Raw genomic sequence first — 20714 nt, 5'->3', positions numbered from 1 at the left:
GCTACAACCATTATTGCAGAATGGTTTCACGTGCCCCTTCTTTTTACCGAGAGCCGCAAAAAAGGTTTGCGCTCGTCCTGTCGTGTCTTCTGCCTTCGTGTCATCTTTTTTTTGCACATAACCTTCCGTGGCATTACAAAGGTTATCAGATAAGCAGGATACAAAGATAAGCATGGAGTCCTGCCACACCGTTATCGCGTCAACCATGGGCTGCCTCGTCGTAAAAACGAAACTTCTTGCAGTCGCTCAACAGCCCAGCGAGTCATGCCTCCCGAACAACAGCGGCTGCTTTCACATTTGAACGAATTGTCGTCTTTCATTTCATTTCATCTTGCATGACCACATTACAGATTGCATACTGCTATATTATGTCTGATCAAGCAGCATACACTTCAATGCCCATCATTTTTTGTGTGTGTGTGGTGCCGAGTCAGTCCAGTTTTGTTTATTTTGATTGCAAAGATCAGTCACTGTTCTACAAAAAATAAGGATATCAGGATTTGCCTATGTACTTTTTATTCATTTTTTTTTTAAAACCGAATGGATAGTCGATATTCGGAGAATTTTTCTTCCCAATCATATATTCGATTTCATTTGAAAACTGAAACATTTGCACATCCCTACAAAATATTTAAACGAAAACACCTGAAGAATCCAAAGACAAAGCAAAAAATGTGAAGATACAGCAAGGCTCAAAAAATGGCCCCATGGAATATCAACAGTCCAAAAGGAACAAGCAAAGTCTGCATTTAAAACACAGCAAGGTGACACGATTTCCACAACACGATTAGAGAGAACCCAACCATCTGAATTCCACAGTTAGTACGAACTTTTTGGAGTAAAAAACTGTTCTGAAATGAAACACTCATAGGGTTATGGTTACTTAGCTCTCGCATGTGAATGCACTGAAGGAAATAAGTTAACGTACAATAGGCAAATACTACACCGAGACCGAGTTTTATGAGACCTGCAATAAGGAGAAGGTTAAGTTGAGAGCACAATGGCATAATGCAGGCATCACGATCAGACCAGGTGATGATACAGCCTGCTGGCTTCTGGATGAAAGTGTGGACAGGTGAGAAGGCTACGTCTGACCCCAAGAGGTGAAAAAATAATCCGAATGACCAAGAATGAAGGCACAGAACACGTATGTTTAATTTTAAATAATTATCCACTTCTGCACCAAACAATTAACTACAATTAGAAGGGTGTATAAAATGAGAACTGATGGAAAGCGGACTTTGGGTGGTTGCATGCTTGGAATTTTGGACCATGAACTTAGATTTAGCTGGTTTGACTGCAAGTCAAATTTTTAGAGCACCAGTTAGTCATGTTGAGATCTAAATTCAGCTGAGATGTTAACATATCCACACATTTATGTGAAGAGATAAGTGCAGTTCCATCAGCAAAGGGAATGCAATGTGGATCATTGATATCAATAAAGAATAATTAGGAAATTTTGCCCCGCACTTAGACCCCAGCTACAATATAGTACAAAGGCAGCAGCTTGCTTGTTAAGCTGTGAAAAAAAAATTTTATTAGAGCAGTGCCTATGGCTGGCTTGCTAAGCCAAGAAGAAGAGGCATTATTAGTGCAAACCGCAGACATTAAAAACAGAGGCATGAGAGCAATGCTGCAGCTGCAGTCTCACTCAGCATAAGTTACACAACTGTCAAGACGTAAACAACTGAAAGCACCTTCTGTCGAGTTTGAACTAGTGTTCAGCTTAACTATGCTGAGCATTCTTCCGCTACATGTCATGCTCCATGTGCTCTGGCCACTGCCAGTCATGTAACGAGAGCATCAGTGTTTCCCATAAGTGGGCCTTTTTCCCCCACAAGAGAACTACACTGTCCTTTCCTGCGATAAATAAATTAAAACTGAAATACGTGCCACGGTCTTGACCGCACAGTGAAGTAGGACACGTCGTAACCTAATTCAGCACATCAAGGAAATGCCCTGCCACGACTCGTGTTCGCCTAGCTGCCCTTTATGGTAAAGGAAAATGCCGCTTGTGCTTCCCTGAAAAGCCCGCCCATTAGCCGGGGTACCACGTGAACTCCTCTGCATGACACTACAAACCTGCAGCACAGCCAAGCAGGGGCAGGAAGTGGAGGCAAGGTGAAAGAAAAGAAAAAGACCACCGAAGTGAAACATCCCCACTGACCTGTGGGTGCACAGGGCAGGTAGGTGAACTCAAAAGGTTCACTGCAGTCATTGTCCGACTTGCGGATCAGCTGGAACTTGACCGGCACCTGACGCTGCAGGCTGGTGTCTCGGTAAGCCGGCGTCTTGAACACTATGGCCACCTGGGAGGAACAAAAAAACAGCGTGGTGGGAGGGGAACCAATGTCTGCACATCAACAGCGCCACCGAGGCAACAACCTTCAACAGACTGGCAACCCTTGCTGAGAAATACAGGGGGCTGTTTCCATGGCCACCCCACTCTGCAGCTGGCACTCTGTCCATGAACAGTGGCTCAAAACTGCAATGACTGAGTGTGCGCTCACCTGGTAGTGCACGTCCGATTCCTGGAAAGTGGCTGGAGCCTCCCACGTTCTTTCCCTAGTTTCTTCGTCCTCCTCAAAAAACTTGATGAGGATGTCCTCTGAAGAGTGCAGAAGGAGATGACAAGATGAGTGCATTGGCACATTACGTGCCCCACAATAGCACAGATGGCATTTCAATGCCACGTATTTTATTAACCAAGTGAGTATCCGCAAACAACCCCATATCTCTAGCCATACACAGAGGCAAGAACTGAGAAGAACCACCTCTACTTTCCCATACACTTTCTCTATGTGACTGCCCGCTGTACCCAGAGCTTGCTTGCTTTAATCTTCTTGTATGCAACAAACAGGACAAAGGCACGCAACGCTGTCCAGGGCTGTTATTACACGATCAATTCTCTTCCTCCAATCCCATTCTTACCATCAACCGCTCCCTGTTGATTGGACTCGTGCACAGTTGTGGGCAAGCCTGAACCAATGACAAGGGGTGTGAGAATAACTACAATGAAATCAAATTCAAATGGAAGCAGTACATTATCTCCACTGTGAGTACCAAAACACCACCTTGCCATACAGGTACAGAGTCGATCACACCTGTCTAGAGTGCTCGGATGGTGTGCTGTGGAGAAAATGAACTTAAATCTTTTCGCAGCTGCTTTGCTAGCGGCAAGGCGCTGGCGCCTGTGTGGTTCACGTCTCTATTCAGCTGCTCTCCAGCGCAAGCATTATCAATGAAAGCCAGTACCTACTTCATAATTTCTCTTCATTCCCTCCTGACTGGCACCTTTCAAGCGCCCTAGACAAGCGTGATCGACTCTGTATGTCACGGTAAACGCCCCTATTCACCGAGACAATGCACGAAAATTCCTCTAGTTCTGTGCTAACCTTTGAAATCTGCCCACCTCTAGTTATCTGCAATGCCCTATGCTCACTTGGGCCCTTTAAGCCTGTCCTAGCCATACTATTTCTAAAACAGACTTGCTCTTTGAAAAAAGACAAATTTATAAAACATTTACGTGCCAAAGCTGCACCTGGACTATGAGGTCAGCATAGTCAAGGCTCAGCATTATATCCAACCACTATGCGTCAAAATATCAGCACAAGTGCATTCAAAACTCAACCTGCAAGCACATTCAGATGACAACAAAAGAATGTGCTTGCAAACCCCTAACACTATGCAGCAAATGTAGTTTCCCTCAAGATGATCTCAACAACATTTCACTGCCCTGCTGAGTGTGACATCTGTTTTAAAAATATAAAAAACAAAAGCCTGCAGGGCCTCACACAGACAACATAATGCACAGCTTAACTGGCAGTACGGCCGGCTTTGATGACTTGCAATAAATGAGCCGATTCTACGCCTTCCGTGTGTCCCCCCCCATGTGCACTGGACACTGCAACTGGACTGAATGATGTTGTTCTTGCAGAACCTCAAAGGCAAAATGATGCTGTCAAACCCATTGGTGCTAAACAAATCATGCTACCCCATGCAAGTTCAAGTGCAAAACAGCAACTCAAAATTGCACACTATTTTAGCAAAAAAAGCCAAAGTTAATTCAAATACCGCAGCCTTCGCAAGGTCAAACTAATGGAAGGCACCAAGGTACATTTATTATATCGCGACCATCTGCTCTGATGCCTACCCCCAGCAAGTGTTTCCTACCGCAGTTCCTCGACTAGACTGCGCACTGCACAAATCTGTCACTCACTGGCATCTAATAACTATTTCACTCCCAATCAAAACCACAGTGGCTGTATACAAAGCCACAGCAATAGCAACCCTCCCCATTGCTCCCGAGATTGCCCAGACACCGCACTCACTTTTGTTGATTTTCTCGCAGAGGATCCAGACCTCGTCGCCACCCAGGCATGACCCCGACTTGCGGTTTGCCTTGGTAATCCTCAGTTTCCCGGCCTCTGGTCAATTGGAAAACAAGCAAAGGGCCAACACATCCATGAAATCCAACTCCTAATATGTATAAACCATTCCACGTCTCATGCTGTGGACGACACCAGTGACACAAAGACATGCAAAACACTTGAATGAGGTGAAACATAAACTAAGAACCATTCGTTACTGTCTCGCTTCGAAATGTTGACATGTAATTATGATAAAGTAGAACTCTTTGTTACGTTCTCGGATGCTGGACTTCCCTGGCTGTTAAGCTGCTGACGGCCAGTCTCCCTGCGGCGTCCGCAGAATCCAATGCACATTGCAATTTTGAAAGCTGTTGACGCAGTTCCACTGCTGCAGAGGCAAGTGTGCACTGCCGAAGACATGGAAATGAGACCATGCCGTGAAAGGCAGCGCACAGGCAGCACTGTGCGAGATGCAATTTCAGCGCAGGTTTGCTCTGAAGTTACTGTTACTGTTATCCGCATTTTTTCTTGTCTCATACGTACTAAAATAGGTATGCAGTGTCTGGAGTCTAACAGAAAGGAGTAATGCAGCTGCCACAAAAATAGCACACACGCGCACACTCTGCTTGCCACCGGCTCTATTCTACTAATATCTTTTCCAGCAGATGGAGAGCCACTGCAGGACGTTTGGGGCATCCTTGTGCATGCAGAACGATTGTGAGTGATGATTGCAAGAGTCACAAGGTCTTACAAACTCCAGGGGAGCGCGTTGCATGCACAGAAAATCAGAGAGCATGACAGACAGAGATGCATGACTTCATTATGCACTGAGGTTAAAATAAACCTGCACTGAGTCCACAGCTACAGCTTCACTTTTCATGCGTTTGGCTAGTACATTTACAGGCTGGTACGCAGTTTTTTTTTTCTGCAGTCCTGTGAGAAGTTCACAGGGACACGTAATTACATTATGTGTCGGCAATAGCATTTCAAGCTTTTGATGCCTTTGCCAGACACAACTGGTAGAGCTTGACACCCAGATTGCTCTTCCCGAGCTCTTCCTGTATGCCACCTGAGAATTGTCTTTTTCTTTTCTTTTTTTCGATGAGGCTTCTAACAATATCACATTAAAACTTAACAGTGTGGTTTTACTGTTACAGGTGATAGGACTATTTATCATCTTTGCACTCACTTCTGCTGTTCAGAGTGCCCTAACGCTAGTCACAAATATTTATTTCGTTGAAATTCAAACAAAAGGTTATCCAATGCATCCTGCATGTTGTTTTCAATTATGTTCCATGTGGCACGTGGAGAAACGTGCGGGCTTTACTTTGCCTTGAATATGTGGAAGACTATGACCACCTTATTAAAAGTGGGTCTACAACAGAAAAAGAATGTACCAGTCAGGTTCTGATGTGTTTCCGTTATCAGGATTTCCCCCTCTTCATGAAGCAGCAAGACTTAGCAAGGCCCCAGGAAAACCTTTTAATGATTTTGCTACATCAAGGCTTTGAAGACTGATCGATTCAATGATGGAGTTAACTGGCACAAAGGCATCTAAGGCTAACAAACACCAGAAACTGAAATAAAAAGGCTTTACAGGGACAATGCAGACAAATTGATGTTGGCCCACACCATTCTACTACACAATTCTAATGATGACTACAACATTCTAATGATAAAGAGACCATGCACACAAAAAACAAAGCTTTTATATGCTGGGAAAACAAATACAAAAAAAAACACCGACTTATTACCCAAGTAAACCACGCCAGCCTACACCAGATTGTTGGCACGGATCCCAGGGCCTATGCTACCTTGCTATTCACTTCAACACAGTGGTAACCAATTCTTCTCAGTGTGGATGTCATGAGCTTGAATCAAGTGGTGGGAAACATTTTTTATTTCCTCAGCCATAAAAGGCTTTTTTGCTGCCCGGCAGTTGTTAGCATACTCAGAAAGAACCAGAAAATAAATTGTCACCAAGTACAGTAATTGGACGGAGTTGTCCTCAGCATCTCTATAAAGCTTCAGGGGATTAAACTTGACTCTCATTACTTCAAACTTCAAGGAACAGGACATTTTTGTCAGAGCTGTCAGAACAGCATCTCAATATGCTCCAACACTAAATGCGATGTACCTTACCGATACCTATGCATACAAATTTCATTTTTTTACTTTTTCTCGACGCAATCATAACTTGAAAACCCGCAAAATGCTCGGATTATCCGAAAGTTTTAATAATCACATAACCCCAAAGAACTGCCAAGAACTGCTTGCACAATATTAAATTTCTTAGGTGAAAGATTGGGCAGCGCTTGCCTGATTTTCTGATGAGAACAGTGCGGCAAAGACTATCTTTCCCATTTTCATCAATGCTTCATCAGACTGTAAGGAGCATCAAAGCAGAACTGCTCCAAAACTGTAAGGGACTCCCACATCCTTCACAGTGTGACACAGTGGAGCTCAGCTGTTACCGCGTCACACTCATCACAAGCAATATCGTCGCACGCATGGAGGGTCGTGCCTGAGGCTTCACCGGACAGACGGTGAACGGCACGTGGCAAGAGCGAAGTACCGGCTAAAGAACGGAAGCACACGGACGGAGGCAAAGGAAAGGACTTGGAGGCACCAAGGTAGCGCGAGAAAAAAAAAAAGGAGGCAGAGGGGAACGGCAATCAGTGTCTGGAGCAGTGCTCAACTGGGTTAGGTTGCCTGGCTGATGCCGGCTGGTCGAGCTTTCGTCACTACGGGCTGGCGCAAAGCCCAAAAGCGAAATCAAAACTATGCAGTGGACTGTTCTCGGAAACGGGGCCGTCCAAATAGTCATCGTGCCTGCCGAGGCATGCCAGTCCGAACTGCTTGCACCTGGATATGAATGGCGTGGCACGAGATGTCAAAATAGCCCTACTCAAAAATAAAGTTCCATGTACTACAGTCGCAGGCAGACGTGCGCGCCTCGGCAGGTGCGACAGCATAAACGCATAAACGGACAGCCCCGTTTCCAAGAATAGTCCACTGCATAGTTTCGGTTTCGCTTTTGGGCTTTGCGCCAACCAGCAGCGACCATACCTGCACACGGCCTCCCTTCAGGAGCCAGTTTGAATGAACCAGAGCGAGACCCACAGCGTCCGGATTAGCGAACGTTCAGTGCCCTACACTTACATGGACGTTGCTCGGGGCTGAGCCAACAGATTGAACCACCCGTATTTCCAAATTAACGAGCGTCCAATTAACAAGGTTTTACTTAAGAGTTTGGACACGCAAGAAAACTGCACAAATCCGAAAGCCAGTTATCCCTTGAGAATTATGATGCAAGTGCATGTGACCAAGAGCAAAACAAAACATAGATAAAAGACATTGATTTGTTTATTCAACCAGCGATCTCCAACGGTTGCGTGGTTTCAAAAATTTATCAGTAATGCGCTGCTTTCCCAAGGGACTCGAAAAAAATGTTCGAATTATTTGACACTCAAATTACTGACTGAACGGACTTCCTGAAAACCGCCCAAATAGGATTGAAAAGAACTGCGTAGAAAAGACTATTTTTCGCGGTTTCGTTAAGCTTTACTGCGTGCTCACTGTAGGGAATATTCAAGCAGACCTCTTTCACGGTGCGATGTGGTAGCAGCGGGGCCTCCTCACAAGCAGCGCCACCCATATATGAGGAGGCTTCACCGCACAAAGAAGAGCTAGCGATAAGCGCTCAGTTGTTTCAGCACGCGGGAAGAACCCCGCGGACTAAAGAGCGGGGGGGTGATGCCCAATGGCGTCAATAGGTGTTATCGCCACATGCTGGTATCAAAGGTCTGAAAACAAAACTATGCTGTAAAGGGCACCCTCCGACCTTCGCCCAAGACTTCCGTATTGTGTGCATTTCAGAGCTTGCGTGAAGAACAGTGTGCCTTGCAATTCAGGCTTGAGGAGCGACATTTGAACAACTGCTTGCCATGGCGGTCGCACCTCAACGCGGCCCCCTCCAGAACCTCTCTTAAAGGGCTGAATTTCCAGCCGACAGGGCGCTGTTAATCTGATGTATCCGTCCTTGGCCACCGCTCTTTCACGTGCCAGAAGCGTTGGATCAGGACAAAAAGTTTGAATTAGGCAAAACTGCGGTATAAGTTAGTCAGCTTTAAAATATTTAAAAAATACATCTGGCCAACCAAAATTTTGAAATTTGTCTGCATTAACCGAAAGCACAAATCATCGAAGTTTAAATTATTGCAAGTGTGCTGCATTAGGTCCAGGAAGATCAACAGGCTAACATGTCAAGATTACAAATATATAACAAAACAACTTGGATGAGCAAACAAATTGGGCAAATGCAAAGGCTCCTTAAGAGTCACAACGTAACTGCATCTGGTCAAGGGCAACACTATTTCGGCAGAAAGCAGTGTGACGGGTGCAAATACTCGCTCAATTTGCATGCCACCCAGCCGGCCTGCATAAAGCTGTGTACAGAAATACACAAGCCAAGAACAAGCTGTCAGTGTTCTCTGCACTCTTTCTGAATACTATGGGGGCACCAACTTCTGATAAATTTGTAAATTCTTCAATTAGCCAATGGGCCATCATCTGGATTTTGTGGAGCTGTAATGAAGGAGGAAATCAGGCATTTGACTTGAAATTTTCTGAGCGATGCAACCCCCTTTTCAGGCAGAAAATACACTGGCCATGCTGCTGAGGGGTAATCTAACAGTCTAGAGTAGATTCCAGTTTCGTGTGAACATTCATAGCATGGCAGAAGATGCACAGACGAAAAGCAGAGAACACAGGACTAAAAAAACAGTCTACTAAAAGAAAAGATGCACAGCGGTGACTCACTGGAGTTGGCCACGGGGTTTGAGTAGGCAACGCAGAGCGGCTTCCAGACTCCTCGCTCGCAGCACTCGGCCGTGAAACAGATGCGAACCAGGTTCAGGTTCAGCTCGGCGGCCTCCTTCTTGGCTTCTGTCTGAAGCTGCCGCGCTTCCTCTGCAAGAAGTTGCGCACCAATCAGCCGCCAGCACAGTGAAAGGAACAACCACATGAAGGACGACATGCTTGAGACAAAGCAAGAAATATTGCGTCAGATTAGAGCTTGGTTTGTTGGTAAAACAGAACTTTATTTCCCTGCTTTCTTTCCACAAAAAAGAATGGAAGCACACAAAGCGAAGACTGCTTTGCATAAACCTGAATTCAGACAAACTTATAAGACTCAGCAGGCATGCAGACATCTTGAGAGAAATCCAGAACGTCGAAGCTGCATACTATACTGGAGTAATCAGTTTTGGGCACATCCCAGTCTGCTATGTCAGTCTGCTAAAACAGTGAAACTGGGAACTGTAAACTAGTATTTATGGGCTGGCACACTCCTCGCTACGGTCAATTAGGCAATCTATCACAAAGTCTTCGTACCCTCAAATCAGCCATTTGTGACTGCTCTGTGCAGCACAACAGTTCTGAGATGATTTCAAGCCCTAGACATCGAAACTGAGATTTCCTCACCATCTTATCAGTTTCTGAATGAAAACAAAACAAAAAAAAAAGATCCATCTTGCCATCCATCTTACCCAAATGAAACAGCACACTAGAAAATTCCAAACTAAACCACACAAACTAAAGCTGTGAGATGCTGCAATACAGACTTCTGGTTTTGCTGAATTTTCTTCCACAGACATTTTCATTATGTACAGGTGCGGCCACAATAATACGGAGCACAGGAAGGGTCGCGGAGCAGCGGAAACGTGCTTATGCGCGCTGCCTAGCAGTGGCGACAGGAACGATCTTAATTTGGACGCGGCGAGATGGCGCCGGTAGCACGGACCCACTTTTTCCGCAGGCCTATCAACATCACAGCACATAGCATGCAATCCCTTGCTCTATGAGCGACTGATACTCTGCTGACAGCGCCATGCGCTTCGTTGCCCCTTTTCTCGTATCGAGGAGCGGCGCGCGTAGTAAACGGGCGCAAGACGGCCGTTTTGGCACTGCGTGTTATCTCGGCCCTTCAGTCCGCGCGGCCACCGCTTTGCAGTTTAGTCGATGCGCGACACCGAGGCTGAAGTGAGCACGCCTGGATGAAGGCAGCACCTGGCGGTGTTGCTCGAACCAGCTCAGCATCTTTCGAACAGCGATAACGGCAGGGTTGCAGCAAAGAGGGGGGGCTCGGCAACAGGCACTCTCGCTGCGCGCGGATAGCCAGGGGTGTCTTTGTTGTGCTGATAGGTGGCGCTAAGATGCAGTTTCTGCTAGCTTGGCCACCTTTCGCGTGCTACGTATTATTCTGGCCGCACCTGTACGTCATGCTGCATTTGCACTAACCTTGTGTGGTCTGTAATAGCAGTTATTTGTTCTCGTCAGAGTGACATTTGTTGTAATTACAGTCCACAAATTAAGCTGGTACAATGCATCACTTCCCACTGCATGCCTCGTAAGGGGACACAGGCCACATCAAACCTATAGTAGTCTATGGCTTTTTGTCTGCATTTGCTGTAGTATATGTAGCAGTGGAATAACCCTGACACTGAAAGCACTAGCAAGAAATAGGTTTGCACACCTTCATCTATCTCCCCTAGAACACTGCACAAAGTGCGCGTATACTGAACTTACGAAACACAGTGATCAACAACAAGGACTTTCAGAAAGCCAGTGTTTCAAGACAACATGCCCTGCCAACAGATTCAGCGAGTACAGACCTTGCGAAGGCTGCCTGCTTTCAATCTTGCGCCGGTAAAGGATGTCAGCAACGGTCTTTTTCTGCTGGAATACGATGGACATGCTGGGAAAGCTGCAAGACCAACACGCCACAATGTGCATTCAGGCTTTAGGGATAATAAAAAAAGTGTAGAACTGGATCCGAAAGCAACCTGAACCGAACTTGTTCAGTTCAGAGAGCAAGTAACCAAGCTCACAAATTATTTCCTACAAAGAAGCCTGTCTACCAGGGAATTCTTTTGCCATTTCTTCTTTAGTCAAGTGGCAAAAAAACAACTGGCGACCATGCAGGCTTATAATAAGACAGTCAGAGAGACAACACGCACATGGCCCTGCCATCTTCGCGGACGGTGACGTAGCAGCAGTCCTCTTCATCTCGCCCCCGCATGGTAATGCGATGTACGTGCGGCCGTGCAGCATCTTCGGCCGTCACCAGGCTGGCCTTGATGCGATGCGGCAGCTCCGGGTTGTAGTTCTCCAGCTGCAGGCATATGCCAGACGTGGTTACAAAAAAAAATCTAGAAGCGCATATGCATTGCAATGGCCACTTCAAAGCATGACTGCAAAAGCTTGTGAAAGTGCCACCACTAACCGGTCACACAGTGAAACCCCGCTAATTTGAACTTTCGGTTCATTCAAATTGACATTTTGGTCCCATCACTAACAAAGGTTTTATGTCTTGCAACGTTATTACCTTCATAAGGCCAGCATCAATCTTGTCACTTTCCAATGACGTAAGGCGGCCTGTAACATTTAGAGCTGTCCACAGAGTTCCAGGTCTCAAGATGGAAACTCAAGAACAATTACACACAGATGTACACTTGCACTCAGTGTGACTTACAACGAGCAAAATATGTTTGAAGCACCTTTCACTAAGCCATGGGAGTCTGGTGGTTGTCATATTTCATGCATAAAGGCCCCAATGTAAAAGGCAGAATTTTGAGGCTGTGTACAGGCGCGGCCATAAGTAAACGGAGCACACTATTGTGTTCGAAGTGCAATCACGCTTTCTCCATTGGTAATGAAGAAGCATTGTTTGTCTACAGGAAAGCCCACCAACCTCAGCTACCAGCATGCGCGCACCACTGCTGGAAATTTCAATTAGGTGACGCTTGCAAAATATTCGAAGACAGTTGCGTGCTCCGTTTACTGTTGTCCGCGCCTGTACATTACAGTGCACTCAGCTCTTTCTGTGCAACTTGATTCGCAGAATGGTTGCTGCCACGACATAACAGGTCGAGTGTAACTATACAGTCACGGGTAATAGTTTAAAACAGGCGAGTTCACAAGAAAATTCCTGCATTGCCTCACCAAGCAGCCAGATGGTATTCATCGCAGCAGATGAGGTATGCATGCCCCTCATGCTTCCAGGCTTCTCAGAGCACTGGTTCGACTGACTGCACACAAAAATTTCGTTTCCACAAACCTGCGTCCCATAAATTTTCTGCTATGGCACTCAACATTCTTTCAAACAACTTCTTCCACGGCAGTCGCTAGCCATGAGACAGTGTTTCTGCAGCTGACACCTGTGCTGGAAACCGCGGCCGCCAGCATAAAGTGGAATGGACCACTCACCTTCACAGTGGGGAATGTCTTGCGCTGTTGGGTGCTGGACTCCCCAATAAGAGGTCCATGGGAACCACTCTCACTTTTGTAGCGGTACCTCGTCTCTTTCATGGGCTGCTCCAGGATGATGAGCCGTGCCCCACCTGCACTTGCACAAAACAAAACAGAGAATTAACAACCTTCCACTGCTAAAGACATCCCGTGCAAAGATACGTTCCGTTCAGGAGACCTCACTATCTCCTCAAAATTTCTGCTCAGTATGAACGGCTGCTGTGGTAAGAAATAGAGGCCAGTTTTATTGCTTGCACCATACAGGCATAACACGCAGGAATGAGGGCCAAATGCCTAGCGGCTTAAACAGTATAGCCAGTTGCATTGTGCAAAAAAAAAACTTCACTTGCACTTTCTATGCTCCCATGACACCAGACCACCCGCACGCACTCGTGGCGCTCAAGGCACGCTGGGGAAGATCGGTGTGGCTCAGTTGTAGCATGCAGCTGCGAAAGACGAGTGGCAAGAGGATGCTGCCACCCCGGCCCCCCAAAATTTGGAATTGTGTGCCATTTACCCTACTCACTCATGCTGGCGGCCGCTTTCCTGGATGACCAGTTGCGAGAGCAAACTGCTGGTAACCTCCAGCGCGCGCCACAATCCGAAACTACCAAACCGTTTGCTGTTCGGTATGCTGCTCGTCTGCCGGGCCACACGTGAGAGCGCCACTTTGTCGCCTTTTATCTCCATTTGCCCCTGACTGCTGGATTTGTGATTGTATCAGCTATTTTGGCCAGTGAGGAGTGAGAGTTGGGGGGTCGGCATGTAGGCGGTAATATACGGAACATGTTGCGCATTATGGCCTTTGTAGAGTTTTTATAGGACGTGTTCGTGGAATCTCGGCGTAATTTGCGAGCCATCTTGCAAAAAGAGTGCACAAACTAATACGGTAATGGCACCACTAAATTTAGGAGTACATCATAGCCCCAGCCCTGAAATATGTACTTTAATTTCCACCACCTACATAAAATAAGCAAGACTCATTGGAAACTACATCCAGCCAAGCTAATTTTTCGATAACTTCCAGTCGGGTAAAACACCCCTGAGACATGCCTGATGCAACAGATGCAGTTTTTACGGATACTACACTCTGATACTACATAATTAATGTGCTAAAATGGGGTGAGCAAAAATTCCAGATTTCAAATATGGATCGAATGTTTCTTCTTTGGTACATATCCGATTCGAGAAATTGATACCCAAGAATTTTTTAACATTCCGAATATTTGCCAGCCATCGAATACCTTGCGACTTTGATAAGTCCGACAGCGACAAAACCACAGTTTTGGGGGCAAACTATCCAAAGGTCTGGTTTGAAATGCCATGCCATGCCAGTGGTTACCATGAGGAAAATCTGCAATTTGCGCACTCTGCACTGAAGCACGCTGTATGATCAACACGCGTGCAGTTACCAAAACCAAAGCCAGAGCATCTTCCCAGAACAGCACGTGAGAATTTCTCCCCGAGGCAGGAAGTGCCCACAATTTTCAACCCTGCAAGTGAAGTCTCAAACTCCACTTGTCCTCGGCTGGTTCAAGACTAAATGTCCGAGCTCCGATTTCCTAGAGACCTGCAAGCAGCAGGGTTACACACAACATACCGCTCATGCGGAGGTTTTGCTGCTCTTCGAAGTCCGTGCAGATAGGCATCCCGATCTCATGCGCCTCAGACGGAGCGTGCTGAAAGCTGCGAAGCAGCAAGTCTTGAAAAGAGCGCAGCTGCTCCTGCTCCGCTGATGAGGAAGAAGATGCTGCCGCAGCCTCCTCTCCACTCACTGGGTAGGCCACATTGCCAAGCGGAGCACCATATGGGTCGTCCTGCAAAGGGAAGAAGTGGAGAAAAAAAAAATACAGTCAGGGCCCAGATGACATGCACCGACACATTTTCAAATGCTAAAGCTGAAACCAGGCTTCAAAGCATACAGCATAACAGCCAAGGCTTCATTTCACCCATCAGGCACATACCACATTATACGAGCCATACAGAAGGGAATTAGAGCGCATGGCAAGCTTTAATATCCCTAAGAGAATAAAACTGCAATAACACTGCAAAATTGCTTATGACATTTTCTTTCATTGCCTCCTTCTCCACTGAACATGATGCAACCAAATAAAAATGCTAAAATACGGGGCATGTGCACTGTGTGTGCTTTAATGTCCCAAAGCTATACACGGGCTAAGAGGGACACTGTAATGCAGGGTTCTGGATGAATTTTTCAACCGCCTGGGATTCTCACCCTGACCGAGGACGTTTTGTGCACATCACCACCGGTATGCAGCCACTGTGGTCAGGGTTTGGTCTCACGCCCCAGGGCTCAGCAGCACAAACGCCAAAGCCAGCGAACCACAATAGCAGGTGAAACACATCAGAATAAAAAACCACATTGTGATAGTAATATATAACCCTAATCTTGCCATGTAAAAGAAAAAAAAGCAATCAGCATTTTGACAGCTCACAAATAATGCCCCATTATGATAATTTCACCATTTCCTGTTAACATGCTCAGTTGCCAGTCTTTTAAAGGGACAGAACACTGAATTTTATGCGCCCATTTTTTTTTTTTTTTTTTTTTTTTTGCACAACATAAAGCTTGCAGTCTAAGGTGCTTGATTCCACAGCGGTTTTGTTAGAAACACTCTAGAGAATTTTTACCAATAATTTTTTTATCAATTCATGCGCCCGTTTTTATGTAGGCCGATGCTGATGATCAGCGAAAGCGATAGCACGTTGGCAGAAGCAAAGTACCAAAGTCTAGCGTAAATCTCACCCCCCAGAAAGTAATTACACAGTTTTAAAATAGAGTAGCATTCTTTTCAGTTTTTCACACCCAAAGATGACACGGCACAATGATGTACACCAGTGCTCCTGCCAGGCACCTGAGAGAGAGAGAGAGATGGGGAGAGCAGGCCATTGAAGAAGGGAAAGGCTGGTTATCTCACAACATGCGAGGTTGCTACTGCATCCTTCTGAAACAGCTCCCCCTCTGATGCTTCACAGAGGCACTGGTTAGCTGCTTTTTCACTACTGAGACTACCTATGAATAAAAATGGTCAGTGCAAGTGCATTCACATTCCTTACCAGGCAGTGGTTGCCACCATTAATTACGTCGCTCAAATCCTTGCATTCCCACACATGTGCTGATTGCTGCCAGACAGAGAGTGCAGGCTAGAGAGAGCAGATCAGACCTATCTATCCCACTTCCCCCTGCTACCTCATCTGTACCGAATGAACTAGCACAGTCGAAATATTTCAAGTTGGTGGGGTGACCCTCATTTTTTTCTGCAGCATTGCTCGTCTCATCCGAATAAAAAGGGCAAAAGCAAAGAATCACTAATTGTGCTCGTCCATACAGGGCAGCCAAATTTAGTTTTTTTTTTCTTCGTATTTAGCGCAGCCCACTTCCCCTACCTAATAATTTGTTTTAATACCCGTGCACTTTGATTCATCGTTACAGTCAAAAGTTACTCAAAGCAACCTGCTTCAACTCGGCTAAAAACAACGCAGTAACGTGAGTGCTTACTCTGCAGGCCCATCGTGCGTGGCGCACAGCAATCAGGCAAACTGCCATGCGCCACGCAATGGTTCCACAATCCCTGCAGCCCTGAAGCCTTACAACTCAACCAAGCTCGATCTTTATGCCGCTTAAATGCACACTGTTCCAGAACAAAAAACAAATACATGCACCAGCACATGAAGCAACAGGTGCAACATGGAACTGACACAGCAATGACAGCATCAGTGACACGTGACAGTATTTCCTGAACTGTTTCGCCCCACAAATACAGCAGCTAATGCAAACCCATAAGGCTTGCCGTGATCAATGGTTCTATAGACGCTTTACAGCGGCGTATCATGGGGGCTGCCATCTTTGATCACGTGATCACGCCGCCATTACTCGCCTCCTGACCGCTCGGCGCACGCCTCGTCGCGAAGGCTCCTGCGTCGGACGGTTCGGTTCCGACAGGCAGTGTTTCGGCTGATACGGTTGTAAAGGAGAGGGAAGACGACACTATGGTTTGGCCAAAGCTTGGAAGGACATGTGACAACCCTAATTTGATCACTTCAGGCGTGAAAACGTGATAGGACTTCATGTCGCATAGAGCCGCTGAGCTCTCCGCCTCTTCGAGCCAACGGACGGATCGCCTGAATGCTTGTCTTTGCATGCGCTGAAGGCTCTGCTTAATGTTTTTTTTTTGTTATTATATAAAACGTCAAGGTTGAATGTTCCTGCGGCCTTACAGGTCGTTGTCCTATCGTGTACCTGCATGCAAGCACTGCTGTAAAACGCTCACATGCACATCGTACTCATTTGTTTACAACCTGTTAACGGTGCTTAGGAAACCTGAAATATTTCCTACTGGTTGGATAAACATAGAAAGGCGACAAATATAAATAGGCACACCAAGGTTGACTATCATGGTAGCAGTACCATGCATCAAGCAGCCTTCACAAGCTGGCGTGCAATCGTTTCGAAGGATTCCGCGATATAATTGTTATAACGCGCGCATGGCTACGCGTTCATGCTGGACGAATTTTACAGTAACGTCAGCCTCATATAAAAAATTTTGGTACGCTCGATATGCGCACATGGAAATGCTCGTGGTCTCGTTGGTTGTAATTAATCAGCTTCACTCTGAGCGTACGGAGTCACTTTTAGTGACTGTCTCGCATGGACCGCGAGCAAGTGACAACCGTCCGGCACAGCAGCCGTAAACCAAATGCTGTAATCCGAACACGGTCCACGAAAACCGCGCTACTTGGAGCGAAATTGAACAGTAGCACCAAGACTGCGTGTAATACACGGACTGACGGTAAGCGTTGTCGGCTCGCACGGCTGTGCAGTGCATAACAAACAGCAGGCGTATGAAGGAGCGTAAGTAGTCTTATTTTTTTTCGTTTCTAATTCGGCCTCGGGCGCTCGTTTTACTAATGGTCACAGACCACAACTTACGATCAATGCGGTCTGAGCACAGTGCACAATAACTGAAAGCACGCCGTCATGGTTTCGGTGGCGGAACAGCTTCTTCATGCGGCTGTGTTGTGCACTTACCCTCGACGATTTTCCAAGATTGAAACCTTTCTTTATTAGCTATCTAGCGCTGGCGAACGTGTTTGTTGCATTCGCCAGTTCGGAAAGGGTGCGTGGCGAACGGGCGAGAACATTGGCATTACCTCCTTGTGCAGTTCGGTTTCGTGAAGCTCGCAAACGATCACATCCTGAACCTTTAACTCTCTGTCGCAATTCTTGCAATCCACAACAGAGCATGTGTTTCCTCTGCCTTTTCACATCGTAGAAAGAACACATTCGGCAACCACCCGCGAAATTTCCACTGCTGCGTCGAGGCGTACACGCCGGCGACTTACGAGGCAAGTAATGGTGCCGTGTTCGGAGCGCACGTGTGGCGCCATCTGGTCTCAAACGGAAGAACTGCGCGCTGTAAACGGTCTATTGAAACTACGGTGGAGGAGAGAACTGAGTGCAGCCAGGAAGAACAGACAACAGCAGTGTGTTTTGCGGGGTTCCATGGCACGTAAGTGGCTGAGATTGTCATGTGCAAAGCAGTAGTTTACAATGCCTATGCTGCGTTGGAAGAACAAAGTTTTCAAAGACTGTTTGAAACAATTCCTTCCTTTATAGTCAAGATTCGTGCACTATAGTATTCACATATAACAAGGCAGAACTCGCACAGGCCTGAGAGAACTGCAGACAGTATTTCTGTGATGCTGGCTGCACTTGCTCACTGTCATTTATTGTCACAATATGGGATAAGTTCTATACTTAAAACCACCAATCCGTTTTTCGGCACAAAAGATTCAACTGAGGGCTTGAGAAAACACGAAAAAACTCCGAATCTATCGCAACAAAATTTCGGCGATTGTCGGTGCGCGGTTCAACCAAAACGCATGCTCACGAGATCGTCTCCAAGCTGTTTTCAGAATGACTGAACGGGCAGTCACTACACCTGGCTTCAATGCTTGCCCCAGTAAAACCTCTGAAAGTCAAAAAGCTCCAAATGTTTGATAAAGAACGAAATGAAAAAGTAGCGATCACGACTGTTCGAACTAAACATACGCAGTTAGCATTGATATCATTTCAACTGGGCAGCGATCATCACAGTGAACCTGCAAACGTTAAGATCTAAACACACTTCAACGTACCCAACTTCTAGCTAAAATCAATTCAAATGAGCTCACCAACCTGGAAATAAACGAATGTGCGATCTTCTGCAATTGCGATCTAACATCTACCTTCAAACTATGCATGCTAACTCGAGAAGCCAGGTGAATACAAAATCGCGTGGTCTAAACCGTCACTAATCTGACGAAACAGACATGAAACAGCTCAGACGACACTCCTAATCGCGATAAAATCACCAGCGTCACAAGGGAGTAAACTTTTTCCTTTGCTAAAGTGCACAACAATGTATTCGGCAAAGCTCACAAACGAGAAGGCCGCTCCACACGAGCAAAACGAGCCTTTCTCGAGCTTTGCTCACGTGAACAGCGTTCTCAAGAAATGGGAATCCCTAAATAAAGAATATAGCAAATATTTTTACCGTCTTACCGGTTGCCAAAGTTTGAGAAGTTCAGAGAACCAAACTGCACAAGAAGCAAACGATCGCGCAGCGCGGATGCAGGCAGGCTTGTGACAACCCCGGGACCGCAACCGCGACGACGATGCCAGACCTCGAGAGTCTGCTCAAACTGCAGCTAGCCGAATGAACGAATGATCCATCGCATGCTGCGGACGACCGGAAGAAATCCGAAACTTTAAGAGACGCCGTACCTAGCACACTTCGACCGCATTACGTCAACCGACCAACCTCCTGCTTATGTTCTTTCTCCGCTAGCGCCCCCCGACGGTACCAAAGGAAGGCTAAATATGGCTGGCGTTGGCTGGCAGCGGCTCGTTTGTAGCCTCTGCCTCTGAGCGTGCCTCCGAGATCGTGGACAAATACCCATAGAGTTTCTATGCAAATACCCGACCATAGAGTTTCTTATTATTACCTAGAGGGAAAGGTGGCGGCGCTGCACTTCAGCTACCAAGGACGCTCAAAGCACCAAGGGCCGGTGAGCTACTTGGTGCGGAACAGTTGTATTTTTTTTTTTGGAAACACGGAGTGTCATTACTAAGACGTTTCATTTCAAAAACGCCGTTCGTGTGTGCGCAGACGACTCTGGCGCGAACGCAGTGTGCAAAATTCATAGTGGCAAAACCACAACAACACACGACGCCAATAAAAGGTTTCTTTTTTTTCTAAAATGCTATTAAAAAAACCTTTTAAAATGTTTAAGCAACAATATCTTTTCTAAAAAGATATTTTCTTTTGAAACTGCGAATATTTAGTTTTTGTAGTGTTCAATACTTGGCCAAAAGGAGAGCGAGTCATCCCTTATTTTGGGCTAACTTTGCATTTACATGCTTTTCTGCTCATTTGTTGCAATCATTAGGCGGGATATTGAATGCTAGGACATTTTTAATTATGAAACAGAGTTTATTTTTGCATTATTTTTTGGCTAAAAGTTGTGGTTCTGCAGTCGGTAGCTCACCGGCCCATGATGCTTTGAGCGCCCGTGGTGGCTGTAGTAGACATGGAGGAAGAAAAACTAGGAGGGACCATGACGTCACAATCTTGAAGCCTAGTCATAAAAAATATAATGGAAAGAATCATGGGAAATAGGCCCTCACGTGACAAGGCAGCGGTAGCTCTTAGCCGGATTTCGGTTTCGGTTTCGCTCTCTCGCTCTACGTGCAACTGCGCGACCATCTGCTTGTGTTCATTGACGGCTGCGTGGTGAGCGCAAACTGCTCGCTCGCTGCAGCGGCCACCATCCCCGAGCGACGCATGCGATGACTGCGGCGCAGTGGAGACATTGGAGCACATGCTCCTTCGCTGTGACGCTTCTGCAGTGCCGCGTCACGAGATGCTCGCGGCCTCCATGGTAGTAGAGCTACAGTGAACTAGAATAGTAGAGCTGAAGTGGTCTTGAGGGGGCTTCACGCAAACTCCCATAGAAGGGGCGCCTGCTTTC

The 20714-nt window shown here is 46.4% G+C and overlaps 1 protein-coding gene across 5 annotated transcripts in view; it reads right to left on the bottom strand.

Moving 5' to 3' along the window:
• Rel (nuclear factor NF-kappa-B family member relish) overlaps positions 1-20714 on the bottom strand; it is a 112895-nt gene that overhangs the window by 55671 nt on the left and 36510 nt on the right. For 2 of the 5 annotated variants that reach the window (XM_089584801.1, XM_089584805.1), the window contains exons 2-9: positions 14281-14497; positions 12639-12772; positions 11390-11544; positions 11045-11136; positions 9192-9341; positions 4332-4427; positions 2511-2608; positions 2168-2309 (exon numbers count right to left, since the gene is read on the bottom strand). In XM_089584801.1, coding sequence (XP_089440927.1) covers positions 2168-2309; positions 2511-2608; positions 4332-4427; positions 9192-9341; positions 11045-11136; positions 11390-11544; positions 12639-12772; positions 14281-14497 — 1084 coding nt within the window. Of the gene's footprint in view, positions 1-2167; positions 2310-2510; positions 2609-4331; positions 4428-9191; positions 9342-11044; positions 11137-11389; positions 11545-12638; positions 12773-14280; positions 14498-19237; positions 19541-20714 lie in introns of those variants that run through there. The other 3 variants (XM_089584803.1, XM_089584802.1, XM_089584804.1) reach the window with 3 other exon arrangements.

Source organism: Amblyomma mixtum, chromosome 3 (genome assembly GCF_055824585.1).
Source record: "Amblyomma mixtum isolate Tamu chromosome 3, ASM5582458v1, whole genome shotgun sequence".
Classification (NCBI taxonomy): Eukaryota; Metazoa; Arthropoda; class Arachnida; order Ixodida; family Ixodidae; genus Amblyomma; species Amblyomma mixtum.
This window is presented reverse-complemented; position numbering and strand designations above follow the sequence as displayed.